Here is a 12382-nt window from a genome sequence, read left to right as displayed (position 1 = left end):
CAGATATCCCTCCAGGAAGGACCTAGCCAAGGAGTGGCTTTTTTTAGGAGACCACCATAACCACCATATTAAGTGGCCCTTTTAGTTGATATCCGACTCTTTGACAAGTTTAAAGATATGACAAGGGAAATACCAAGGCCAGGTATACATCCACAGACAGGTGTTTCGAAGTATTGATCCTTATCAGTGTGGAGTAGGATTCTGGCTAGGTGGGAGCAATACCTAGTAGACCAGCAAGACAAAACAATCACTGATCTCAGGGAGACCAGCCAAGAGAAAACAATGCCGGCAGCCAGCAAAGGCTGGTCTCCCCGAGATCAGTAATTGTTTTGTCTTGCTGGTCTACTAGGCATTGCTCCCACCTAGCCAGAATCCTACTTCACACTGATGAGGGGGCAATACCCCAAAACAGCTGTCTATGGATGGATACCTGGCCTTGGTATTTCCCTTGTCATATCTTTAAACTCGTCAAAGAGTCGGATATCAACTAAAAGGGCCACTTAATATGGTGGTTATGGTGGTCTCCTAAAAAGAGCCACTCCTTGGCTAGGTCCTTCCCGGAGGGATATCTGGCTATTTTCCGTGTCGAGACGCCCAACACAGGCTCCATAGACCTTTTTTGATTTGCATACTTCCCAGGGGGCAATGCACCTAAGATTTCACTGTATTGAGTGCCTTTGCTGGCTGCCGGCAGTGTTTTCTCTTGGCTGGTCCCCCCGAGATCAGTGATTGTTTTGTCTTGTTAGTCAAAATAAAACAGACTGCCTGCTTTTTGAGGTGTTAAATTACACCAGCCTATTGAAGTCTATGGAGAGAGGAAGAGGGACGAGCATAGTAAAAGGGAGGAGCATAGACTGTGCTGTTACTTTCTAGTAAGTGTTTATCTCACCTCACCACACCACTACTCAATACAGTGTTGCATTCTACTCCATGGTGCTGGTGATTCTGAACAACTGCTGCAGAGACAGGAGAGCAGGATTCCTTTGTCTCTGTGTAAGTGGAGCAACACTACAGCTAAGCTCCCACTCATTAATTCAAAGACAACTGAAAATGAAAGAGAGCCTACTGTAAAGAGAGGGAAACTGGTGACAAAAAGTGGGCTAAAAGTCACATAATGGCCAGAAAGTGTAATTCCTCGTCTACACACAACTGCTTATTTCTTTGTCGCTCCATTGGGAGACCCAGACAATTGGGTGTATAGCTTCTGCCTCCGGAGGCCACACAAAGTATTACACTTTAAAAAAGTGTAACCCCTCCCCTCTGCCTATACACCCTCCCGTGCATCACGGGCTCCTCAGTTTTATGCTTTGTGTGGAAGGAGGCACACATCCACTCATGCTCCCATTTTAGTCAGCAGCAGCTGCTGATTTTATCGGTTGGAAGAAAAGAGGGCCCCCACAGGGCCCCCCGGCATGCTCCCTTCTCACCCCACTAAGTCGGCGGTGCTGTTAAGGTTGAGGTACCCATTGCGGGTACAGAGGCTGGAGCCACATGCCGTTTTCCTTCACCATCCCTTAGAGGCTCTGGGAGAAGTGGGATCCTAACCGGTCATCCATTCACTGGGACCGGGCTCCCTCCGCAGCCCCTGTGGGAATCTGCCGGACAGGAGACTTTGTATCCTCAGGGACAGGGCCCTGCATCTAAAAGGTACTCTGTGTCCCCATGGGGACGGTGCATGGAGCGCTTGTTTCACAGACGCTGCAGCAGCTGCTGGTTTTGTGACGACCGGGACTTCCTCGCCGACCGCGCCTGTTTGTCGGCCGCGGTATTAAATTTAGTCCCCGGCTTCATTGCAGCCTAGTACCATAACTCCCGCCCCCGGGCCTGCCAGTCAGGGGTAAGGGCGGGACGGTCGACCTGACGTCGGCAGTGAGGGCTGGAGCATACTTTAGGTTTCCTCCCCCCCCCTCACTGATCACTGTGGGGCACCAGATTCCCGCACTTTACTAGTCGCCGCCCCCACGGCTCCCTCCTCCCCTGAGAGCTCCGGCAGCCATTTTTACACACATTCTGCCGGTGGAGTATTTCAGGAACGAGCTCTGCAGCTCTGGGAGACCTAAGGCAGGGAATCTGGTGGACACACACCGCTTTGGGCGGTCGGTAAGCCACACCGGTCACCCGGTGCTGGTCCCCCTAGGGTGCCGGAGTATATATATATATATTTGTATATATTTTCTCTGTTCGGCCGGGTTGTTTTGCTTTTGGCTATATACCCTCAGTGATCACTCTCCTAGGAGACAACAGCATGTCGTCCACAAGGAGCAAGGGCGCTAAGGCAAAGAGCTTTTTTGCAACCTGTACCTCTTGTGCGGCTATGTTACCTGCAGGTTCCACCTACCCTCACTGTGAGCAATGCTCGACCCCTGTTGCACTTGCTCAGCCGGAGCCTCGGGCACTAGTGGGCCCCTCGGCTCAGGCAGACCCTCCTGCTTCCCCTGTCCAGGCGGCAGGGACAGAGTTTGCAGTTTTTGCTGAGAAACTCTCTGAGTCGCTTTCACAATCCATGGCTCAGTCTATGGACAAATGGTCTGCCAAGCTACTAGAAGCCTTGCAGTCCAGACCGGTCCTTACACAGGCCCCGGGCACTGTTGGATCATCGCCTCCAGGCCCCTCTCTGTCTGCGCCGCAGCGTGCTCCCGGGGTGGCCCCTAGGTCTCACGTGGAGGACTCCGGCACGGGCCACAGTCCCAGACCGGCTAAGCGGGCTCGCTGGGAATCTTCCCCGACTTCCTCACGCTGCTCGGGGTCTCAGCTTGAGGACTCTCTGGAGGATGAGGCGGATGTCGCAGCTCAGGGCTCTGACCCTGACGTTGCTCTCAATCTTGATACACCTGAAGGGGACGCCATAGTAAATGACCTTATAGCGTCCATCAACCAGGTGCTAGATCTTTCTCCCCCAACTCCACCTATAGAGGAGTCGGCTTCGCAGCAGGAGAAACACCAGTTTAGGTTTCCCAAACGTACACGGAGTGCGTTTTTCGATCACTCTAACTTCAGAGATGCTGTCCAGAAGCACAGAGCATTTCCGGACAAGCGCTTTACTAAGCGCCTTAATGACACACGTTACCCCTTCCCCTCTGACGTAGTTAAGGGTTGGGCTCAATGTCCCAAGGTGGATCCTCCAGTCTCTAGACTGGCGGCTAGATCTGTAGTATCAGTTGCAGATGGCTCATCGCTCAAGGATGCCACTGACAGGCAGATAGAGCTCCTGGTGAAATCCATCTATGAAGCCACAGGCGCGTCTTTTGCCCCGGCCTTTGCAGCCGTGTGGGCACTCCAAGCTATCTCAGCTTGTCTGTCTGAGATTAATGCGGTCACACGTACCTCTGCTCCGCAAGTTGCGTCTTTGACTTCTCAGGCGTCAGCTTTTTCGTCCTACGCCATGAACGCCGTCCTGGACTCTGCTAGCCGTACAGCGGTAGCATCCGCTAATTCGGTGGCAGTCCGCAGGGCCATGTGGCTACGCGAATGGAAGGCAGACTCTGCTTCCAAGAAGTTATTAACCGGTTTGCCGTTTTCTGGCGACCGATTGTTTGGCGAACGATTGGATGAAATTATTAAGGAATCCAAGGGAAAGGACTCGTCCTTACCCCAGTCCAAACCGAAGAGACCTCAGCAACGGAAAATACAACCGAGGTTTCGGTCCTTTCGGCCCTCAGCCAAGTCCCAATCCTCCTCGTCCAATAGGCCAGAAAAGGGCCAGAGGAACTCTTATGCGTGGCGGTCTAAGTCACGCCCCCAAAAAACCGCCGGAGGCACTGCCTCCAAGGCGGCCTCCTCATGACTTTCGGCCTCATCCTCGGTCGGTGGCAGGCTCTCCCGCTTTTGCGACGCCTGGTGGCCACATGTCCAAGACCGATGGGTGAGAGACATTCTGTCTCACGGTTACAGGATAGAGTTCAGCTCTCGTCCTCCGACTCGTTTCTTCAGAACATCTCCGCCCCCATCTCGGGCCGGCGCACTTTTTCAGGCTGTGGGCATTCTGAAGTCAGAAGGAGTGGTGATTCCCGTTCCCCCTCAGAAACATGGTCACGGCTTCTACTCCAACTTGTTCGTGGTGCCAAAGAAGGACGGATCATTCCGTCCCGTTCTGGACCTCAAACTGCTCAACAGGCATGTGAGCACCAGAAGGTTTCGGATGGAATCTCTCCGCTTGGTCATCGCTTCGATGTCACAAGGAGACTTCCTAGCATCAATCGACATCAAGGATGCTTATCTCCATGTGCCGATCGCACCCGAGCATCAACGCTTCCTGCGTTTCGCCATTGGGGACCAACACCTTCAGTTCGTGGCACTGCCTTTCGGCCTGGCGACAGCCCCACGGGTCTTCACCAAGGTCATGGCATCCGTTGTGGCGGTCCTACACTCTCAGGGCCACTCGGTGATCCCTTACTTAGACGATCTCCTAGTCAGGGCACCCTCCCGGGTGGCGTGTCAACACAGCCTGACCGTCGCTCTGGAGACTCTCCAGCGGTTCGGGTGGATCATCAACTTCCCAAAGTCCAAGTTGACACCGACCCAATCACTGACTTACCTCGGGATGGAGTTTCATACTCACTCATCGGTAGTCAAGCTACCGCTGGACAAACAGCTTTCGCTGCAGACAGGGGTGCAATCTCTTCTTCGGGGTCAGTCACACCCCTTGAGGCGCCTCATGCACTTCCTGGGGAAGATGGTGGCAGCAATGGAGGCAGTGCCCTTCGCGCAGTTTCATCTGCGCCCACTCCAATGGGACATTCTCCGCAAATGGGACAGGAGGTCGACGTCCCTCGACAGGAACGTCTCTCTTTCCCTTGCAGCCAAAACCTCTCTTCAGTGGTGGCTTCTTCCCACTTCTCTATCGCAGGGAAAATCCTTCCTGCCCCCATCCTGGGCTGTGGTCATGACGGACGCGAGCCTGTCAGGGTGGGGAGCGGTTTTTCTCCACCACAGGGCTCAGGGAACCTGGACTCCGGTAGAGTCTTCCCTTCAGATCAATGTTCTGGAGATAAGGGCAGTGTATCTAGCCCTAAAGGCGTTCCATCGGTGGCTGGAGGGCAGGCAGATCCGCATACAGTCGGACAACGCCACGGCGGTCGCGTACATCAACCACCAGGGCGGCACGCGCAGCCGTCAAGCCTTCCAGGAAGTCCGGCGGATTCTGCTGTGGGCGGAGGCCACAGCCTCCACCATCTCCGCAGTTCACATCCCGGGCGTAGAAAACTGGGAAGCAGACTTTCTCAGTCGTCAGGGCATGGATGCGGGGGAATGGTCTCTTCACCCAGACGTGTTTCGAGAGATCTGTCGCCGCTGGGGAACGCCGGACGTCGATCTCATGGCGTCACGGCACAACAACAAGGTCCCGGCCTTCATGGCACGGTCTCAAGATCACAGAGCTCTGGCGGCGGACGCGTTAGTTCAGGATTGGTCGCAGTTTCGACTCCCTTATGTGTTTCCTCCTCTGGCGATGTTGCCCAGAGTGTTACGCAAGATCAGATCCGACTGTCGTCGCGCCATTCTCGTCGCTCCAGATTGGCCGAGGCGGTCGTGGTACCCGGATCTGTGGCATCTCACGGTGGGTCAGCCGTGGGCGCTTCCAGACCGCACAGACCTGCTGTCACAAGGCCCGTTTTTCCATCTGAATTCTGCGGCCCTCAACCTGACTGTGTGGCCATTGAGTCCTGGCTCCTAGCGTCGTCGGGTTTATCGCAGGATGTCCTTGCCACTATGAGACAGGCCAGGAAACCAACGTCCGCCAAGATCTATTACAGGTCGTGGCGGATCTTCTTGTCCTGGTGCTCTGATAAGGGTTTTACTCCCTGGCCTTTTGCCTTACCCATTTTTCTTTCATTCCTTCAATCCGGAATGGACAAGGGTTTGTCACTCGGCTCTCTCAAGGGACAAGTATCGGCGCTCTCAGTATTTTTTCAAAAGCGCCTCGCAAGGCTTCCGCAGGTTCGCACGTTCCTGCAGGGAGTTTGCCACATAGTTCCACCCTACAAGCGTCCGCTGGAACCCTGGGACCTTAACAGGGTGTTAATGGCTCTTCAAAAACCACCTTTCGAGCCGCTGAGGGATGTTTCTTTATCACGTCTTTCGCAGAAGGTGGCTTTTCTTGTGGCAATTACCTCACTCCGAAGAGTGTCGGAGCTTGCAGCGCTGTCATGCAAATCCCCTTTCCTGGTTTTTCACCAGGATAAGGTGGTTCTGCGTCCTATCCCGGAGTTTCTCCCTAAGGTGGTATCTCCTTTTCATCTCAATCAGGATATCTCCTTACCGTCATTTTGCCCTCAACCAGTTCACCAGTGTGAAAAGGATTTGCATTCATTAGATCTAGTGAGAGCACTCCGGCTCTACGTGTCTCGCATGGCGCCCCTGCGCCGTTCAGATGCGCTCTTTGTCCTGGTCGCTGGCCAGCGTAAGGGTTCGCAGGCTTCCAAGTCAACCTTGGCTCGGTGGATCAAGGAACCGATTCTTGAAGCCTACCGTTCTTCGGGGCTTCCTCTTCCTTCGGGGCTGAAAGCCCATTCTACCAGAGCCGTGGGTGCGTCCTGGGCATTGCGACACCGGGCTACGGCTCAGCAGGTGTGTCAGGCAGCTACCTGGTCTAGTCTGCACACCTTCACAAAACACTATCAGGTGCATACCTATGCTTCGGCAGATGCCAGTCTAGGTAGGCGAGTCCTTCAGGCGGCGGTGGCCCACCTGTAGGAAGGGGTCGTTTTTCGGCTCTCTGTTATTGAGGTATTCTTTTACCCACCCAGGGACTGCTTTTGGACGTCCCAATTGTCTGGGTCTCCCAATGGAGCGACAAAGAAGAAGGGAATTTTGTTTACTTACCATAAATTCCTTTTCTTCTAGCTCCTATTGGGAGACCCAGCACCCGCCCCTGTTTCCTTCGGGCTGTTGTTCTTTTGTGTACACATGTTGTTGATGTTGAATTGTTCCTTTGGTTCATGGTTCAGTTCTCCGAACATCCTTCGGATTGAATTTACCTTAGACCAATTTATAAGTTTCCTCCTTCCTGCTTTTGCACCAAAACTGAGGAGCCCGTGATGCACGGGAGGGTGTATAGGCAGAGGGGAGGGGTTACACTTTTTAGTGTAATACTTTGTGTGGCCTCCGGAGGCAGAAGCTATACACCCAATTGTCTGGGTCTCCCAATAGGAGCTAGAAGAAAAGGAATTTACGGTAAGTAAACAAAATTCCCTTCTTTTAACTTATCTAAGATGACATATATGCTTTAACATCTTAAACTCTACTGTCTGTTATTAAGTCTTTTAGACAACAGGATCTATTGTATTCATTAAATCTGTTTTCTCTGCAGCATCCAGATGCCGACTCCTTGTATGTGGAAACTGTGGATGTAGGTGAAGAGAGTCCACGTACTGTGGTTAGTGGCCTGGTGAAATATGTGCCCTCTGAAGAGCTGGTGGGTCGCTCCATTGTCGTGCTATGTAACCTAAAGCCTCAGAAGATGCGGGGCGTGGAGTCACAAGGCATGCTGCTATGTGCATCTACGTGAGTCAATGAAGTGGTTATCTGATACTACAGTAAAGAAAAACCCCTAATTTAAAAAAAAAAAAAAGTATCTCTGCCCTTTAAAAATGAAATCGTACATTATACTAATGTAGATCACGGTGAATGTGCCTATTATTTTGTATGGGTTTTAGACCAAGCTCTACCATAAATCTGACTGGTTTTCGGCTATCTGTGCAGATTATGAAACTTATCAAAATAAAGTTACCACATAAAGGAGTTGTGTAATACTGATACCCAGTAACGCCCAGCAATGTCCACTGACCAGCTGTTACCAGCTCTGGGAACAAACCAATGTAAACAGTGTATAGAGAAGCACATCCCAGCTGTTATGTGGCCGCTATTGAGGAGTGGAAATAAAATCCTATAAGCACAAATAGGGGCTGATCTACAATATACGGAGACACCACTAAACAGTGTATGGAACTGCAGTCTTCTGCTCCATACACTATTTAGATCCGGTTACAAATCTGATATTGATGCCCTAAGTTTAAAGTGAGCCTGTCAGGTGCAATATGTACCGAGAACTGCGAGCAGTTCTGGGTGTATATTGCTATTCCCTGCCTAACAGTCCCTGTATAAACTAGCATAGATAATGAGATCTTTAGAAAAAGTACCGTATTTTTCGGACCATAAGACGCACTTTTTTCCCCCCAAATGTTGGGGGAAAGTGGGGGGTGCGTCTTACGTTCTGAATGTGGCTGCGGGGAATGAGGGTACTGCGGTACGGCGGGTCATCGGGGACACGAGCAGGCTGTAGCAGCCTGCCGTGCCCACGTGGACCCGCTCATTTAATATGCACGCCCATCCCCCGCCCATCATCCCTCAGCGCTATAGCCGGTGCTGACAGGTGGGCGGGATGATAGGCGGGGGATAAACAGCCGGCTCGCATGATCACCCCTGGCAACTACGGCCTGGAGTGATCATGTGCGGCTGTATTCACTGCACCCCGTGCATCATCATCATCAGCGCGGGGAGCAGTGAATCAGTGTACAGTACTCACCGTTCCCCTGCAGCATCGCTCGTCCTCCCGTCTGTGTCAGCGCCGCTGATTGGAGCCGTCCCCATTACCCTGCTGGATCGCGATCATCTCCTGTGTTTGTGCCGGCGGCTGAGTGGAGACTAGCGGCGCGCACAGCGATGACGTCATCGCTGTGCGCACGTGTCCACACGCAGCCGCCGGGACACTGGCACAGACACAGGAGATGATCGCGATCCAGCAGGGTAATGGGGACGGCTCCAATCAGCGGCGCGGACACAGACGGGAGGAGGAGCGATGCTGCAGGGAGTGAGGTAAAGTGAGGTGAGTATGAACGTTTATTTTTTTTATATGCCACAGGATGCAGCCATACACTAGGATGGGGGCATATTATGAGCCGGATGGGGGCATATGCCATGATGGGTTATATAGCAGGATGCGGCCATATGGCAGGATTACGGTATATAGCAGGATGAGGGACATATACTGTATATACCAGGCAGGGAGGATCATTACCAGGATGCGGCACCTTAGTAGAGAATTTGGGGACATTACCCCCATAACAGTGTCAGCAGCAGATCCTCGCCCATGACAGTGTGTCATGACCACATTTTTTGCTTAAAATTTTATTTTCCTATTTTCCTCCTCTAAAACCAGGGTGCGTCTTATAGTCCGGTGCGTCTTATAGTCCGAAAAATACGGTATTTCTAGAGATTCTTTACGATATGTTAATGAGCGCAGGGACTAGTTGCAAGAGCGTTAGTTCCTGTGCTTATTCCACCCTCTTAGCATGTTAGTATGCCCACGGGGGGGGTGCTAACATGCTATTCAATTCATTGTCATAAGTGGTGACACGCGTACTTGTGTCCACTGTCACCACTAATCAGAAGTCTCGGCACTTCAGGTCATGTGCACTAGACCTCTCTGAATCCGGAACGCGTACGCCCGGCTTCATACTATGCATAAATAATCAAAAATTTCGTATACGACACCTTAAATTATAATATTAATCAAAAAATACCTCAAGAAGGAATAGGTGCCTCTTTTTCACATTAAAAAATTATTTTTTATTCAGAAATTTTGGTTAAAATTACATCAAATGCATATTTATAAATACTAATAAAAGGACTGGATCAAATGCCCATAATACAGCAGCAGCGGTTAAACCAAAAATTACAACCTTTTAATTATAAGACCAACCAGTATGTAATATAATTCTGATGTTTTTCAAGAAATAAAGCTTAAAGTGCAAAGTGCTTTTTCATTATAGAAAACACCAAACAATTGTGGAAAGAAAGGCATTTAAGTAAAAAAACCATTATAATGCAAGTGCCAATAAACCGCAATGAATATTGCGGAGTACAGAATACCTTAGGGATGGTCAGGGTTGTTAGGTATGCCGCAATATATCCCGACGCGCGTTTCAGCGTACTTTCTTCAGGGGATGCCGGCTGTTTATCCCCCGCCCATCATCCCGCCCACCTGTCAGCATCCCCTGAAGAAAGTACGCTGAAACGCGCGTCGGGATATATTGCGGCATACCTAACAACCCTGACCATCCCTAAGGTATTCTGTACTCAGCAATATTCATTGCGGTTTATTGGCACTTGCATTATAATGGTTTTTTACTTAAATGCCTTCCTTTCCACAATTGTTTGGTGTTTTCTATAATGAAAAAGCACTTTGCACTTTAAGCTTTATTTCTTGAAAAACATCAGAATTATATTACATACTGGTTGGTCTTATAATTAAAAGATTGTAATTTTTGGTTTAACCGCTGCTGCTGTATTATGGGCATTTGATCCAGTCCTTTTATTAGTATTTATAAATATGCATTTGATGTAATTTTAACCAAAATTTCTGAATAAAAAATTATTTTTTAATGTGAAAAAGAGGCACCTATTCCTTCTTGAGGTATTTTTTGATTAATTTCATACTATGCATGACTGGAAGTGTCGGGCATTCTGATCAGCGGTGATAGTGGACACAAGTACGCATTATAGCTGATGATGCTATGCAATGGGCATTGAATAGCATGTTAGCACGTCCCTGCGGTTATTAGCAGCATAAAGGATCTTTAGAAATACTTTTTGTATAGATCTCTTTATATATGCTATTAGATACTGGGACGGTTAGGCAGGGATTAGCAATATACACCCAGAACTGCTCGTGGTACTGGGTGCATATTACACCTGACAGGTTCCCTTTAATAGCAGGGGTCACAATGCACTGCCATCTTTATACCTTGTTGAAAAGGTTTGTTCTTTATATAAATAAATCATACATATATATACACTGTTTTCTATGCTTTTAGTTATAATTTATGCAGATTAGGTATAGGTCTGATGTGTTAGTCACACAGGATTAGTTTGGATCATGCAGTATGTATAAAATGCTCATGGCACTGATTGTCATTAAAGAGGACCTTTTACCAATTTTTTCATGTTGAATGAAACATTTTTGTTAGTTTTTTATATTTTGCCACTGCATTGTTTAGATATTAGAAATCAAGTATTTGGCACCTAGTGAGTTAACTTTTGATAAGTCCAAGTGGGTGTAAACTGAGTCTTCACTTGTGGGGTATACTTCTTCCTCCTCTATGATGCTCACCAATCATATGTAGGTAGCCGCGCTTGAGAAACATGTCCTACCAAAGCTTTGGGCAGATTTCTCAGTGTGAGGTGTAATCACACTTATGTGAGAGGAAAATAATGAAGGTTTCAGCTCACCCATATGAAGTCTCCAAGGCAAGGATGGATGCCCGCAGTCCCCCGGACAGGCCGGTCCGTGATTCAGAAGGAATGGAAGGAAAAAGGGTTTGGGACTCAGCACCAATGCAGTAAAATAAAACTTGGAACTTTATTAGAAAATCTAAAACGACACAGGTCATCCAAAAAAATCGCCATGCGATTTGCCTGGCGGCTTTACGCGTTTCAGACAAACAGGGGAAATTAAAAGCAGTCCTTAGTCATAAGCCATAATATCTTGGAGGCAAGAGGTATATATAGCACTTTAGGTATGGAAAAAGAAAAAAAAAAAAAAGCAAGCCAGAGCAAACCATACCTAAAGATATTATGGCTTATGACTGTACTTTTTGTGGCTCCTTTTAAACCAAATTAAATACTTTATAAACTTGTACCTTTTTCTATGTAAATTTTGTAAATCGTCCATGGGGGCGGGCTCTCTGCTGACCATTGCTGTTCCTCCAGCAGATTTTTTAGGTTTCAAGCTAAATTTCTGATGACAGGTTCCCTTTAAGCAACTTGTTAATCCTCTGCAGTGAGTGCAGGCTGTGATTATGTCTAACATAGTAGTAACCTGCCTGTTCTGGATTACTCCTGTGTAAGATATAATGACTTTGTGCTCTAATTACAAGTGGAGCACAACAGACATAAGCGTGAATATGGACATATTTCCAGAAAGGCAGTACAGCGGAGGTGACCATGCTGTGAAATCAGGATAATTGATAAGCGTTTATAATATTACACAGCTAAATTCAGCTGTTTGCGTTCTCTCCACATTGACTCATGGAGGAGGTTAGACCAGGAGATCAGAGCTGTATCATTACGTCTCACACACAGAGAACCCTGCTCTGAGCTATGCTGGGGGGCGCGTTCTTGTTTCAGTATTGCTGATTGCTTATGATTAATCAGCATCACACAGGGGTAAGAAGTACACGCCCCAGTGAAAACTCTGATAACGCCTACTTGGAATAAACAAAAAATTAACTCATTCATTGCTAAATATTTTGATAGCCAATATCTTCACAATGGAGAAGCAAAATTTAAAACAAAATATGTAACTCAGCTTTACAACCACTGGTACATCATGTGTCTAATTCAACATGAAAACTTTGGTGAAGTCCTCTTTAACTGGGTGAGGTGC

At 48.8% G+C, this 12382-nt stretch overlaps 1 protein-coding gene across 1 annotated transcript in view; it reads left to right on the top strand.

Annotated features, from left to right (window-relative positions):
• The window catches only part of YARS1 (tyrosyl-tRNA synthetase 1), a 109438-nt gene that overhangs the window by 95934 nt on the left and 1122 nt on the right, over positions 1 to 12382 (top strand). The window contains exon 12 of the mRNA XM_075336176.1: positions 7307 to 7500. Within this exon, the coding sequence (XP_075192291.1) occupies positions 7307 to 7500 (194 nt within the window). The remainder of the gene's footprint in view (positions 1 to 7306; positions 7501 to 12382) is intronic.

Source organism: Anomaloglossus baeobatrachus, chromosome 2, assembly GCF_048569485.1.
Source record: "Anomaloglossus baeobatrachus isolate aAnoBae1 chromosome 2, aAnoBae1.hap1, whole genome shotgun sequence".
Classification (NCBI taxonomy): Eukaryota; Metazoa; Chordata; class Amphibia; order Anura; family Aromobatidae; genus Anomaloglossus; species Anomaloglossus baeobatrachus.
The sequence above is the reverse complement of the archived record's forward strand: the minus strand, read 5'-3'. Positions and strand labels throughout refer to the sequence as shown.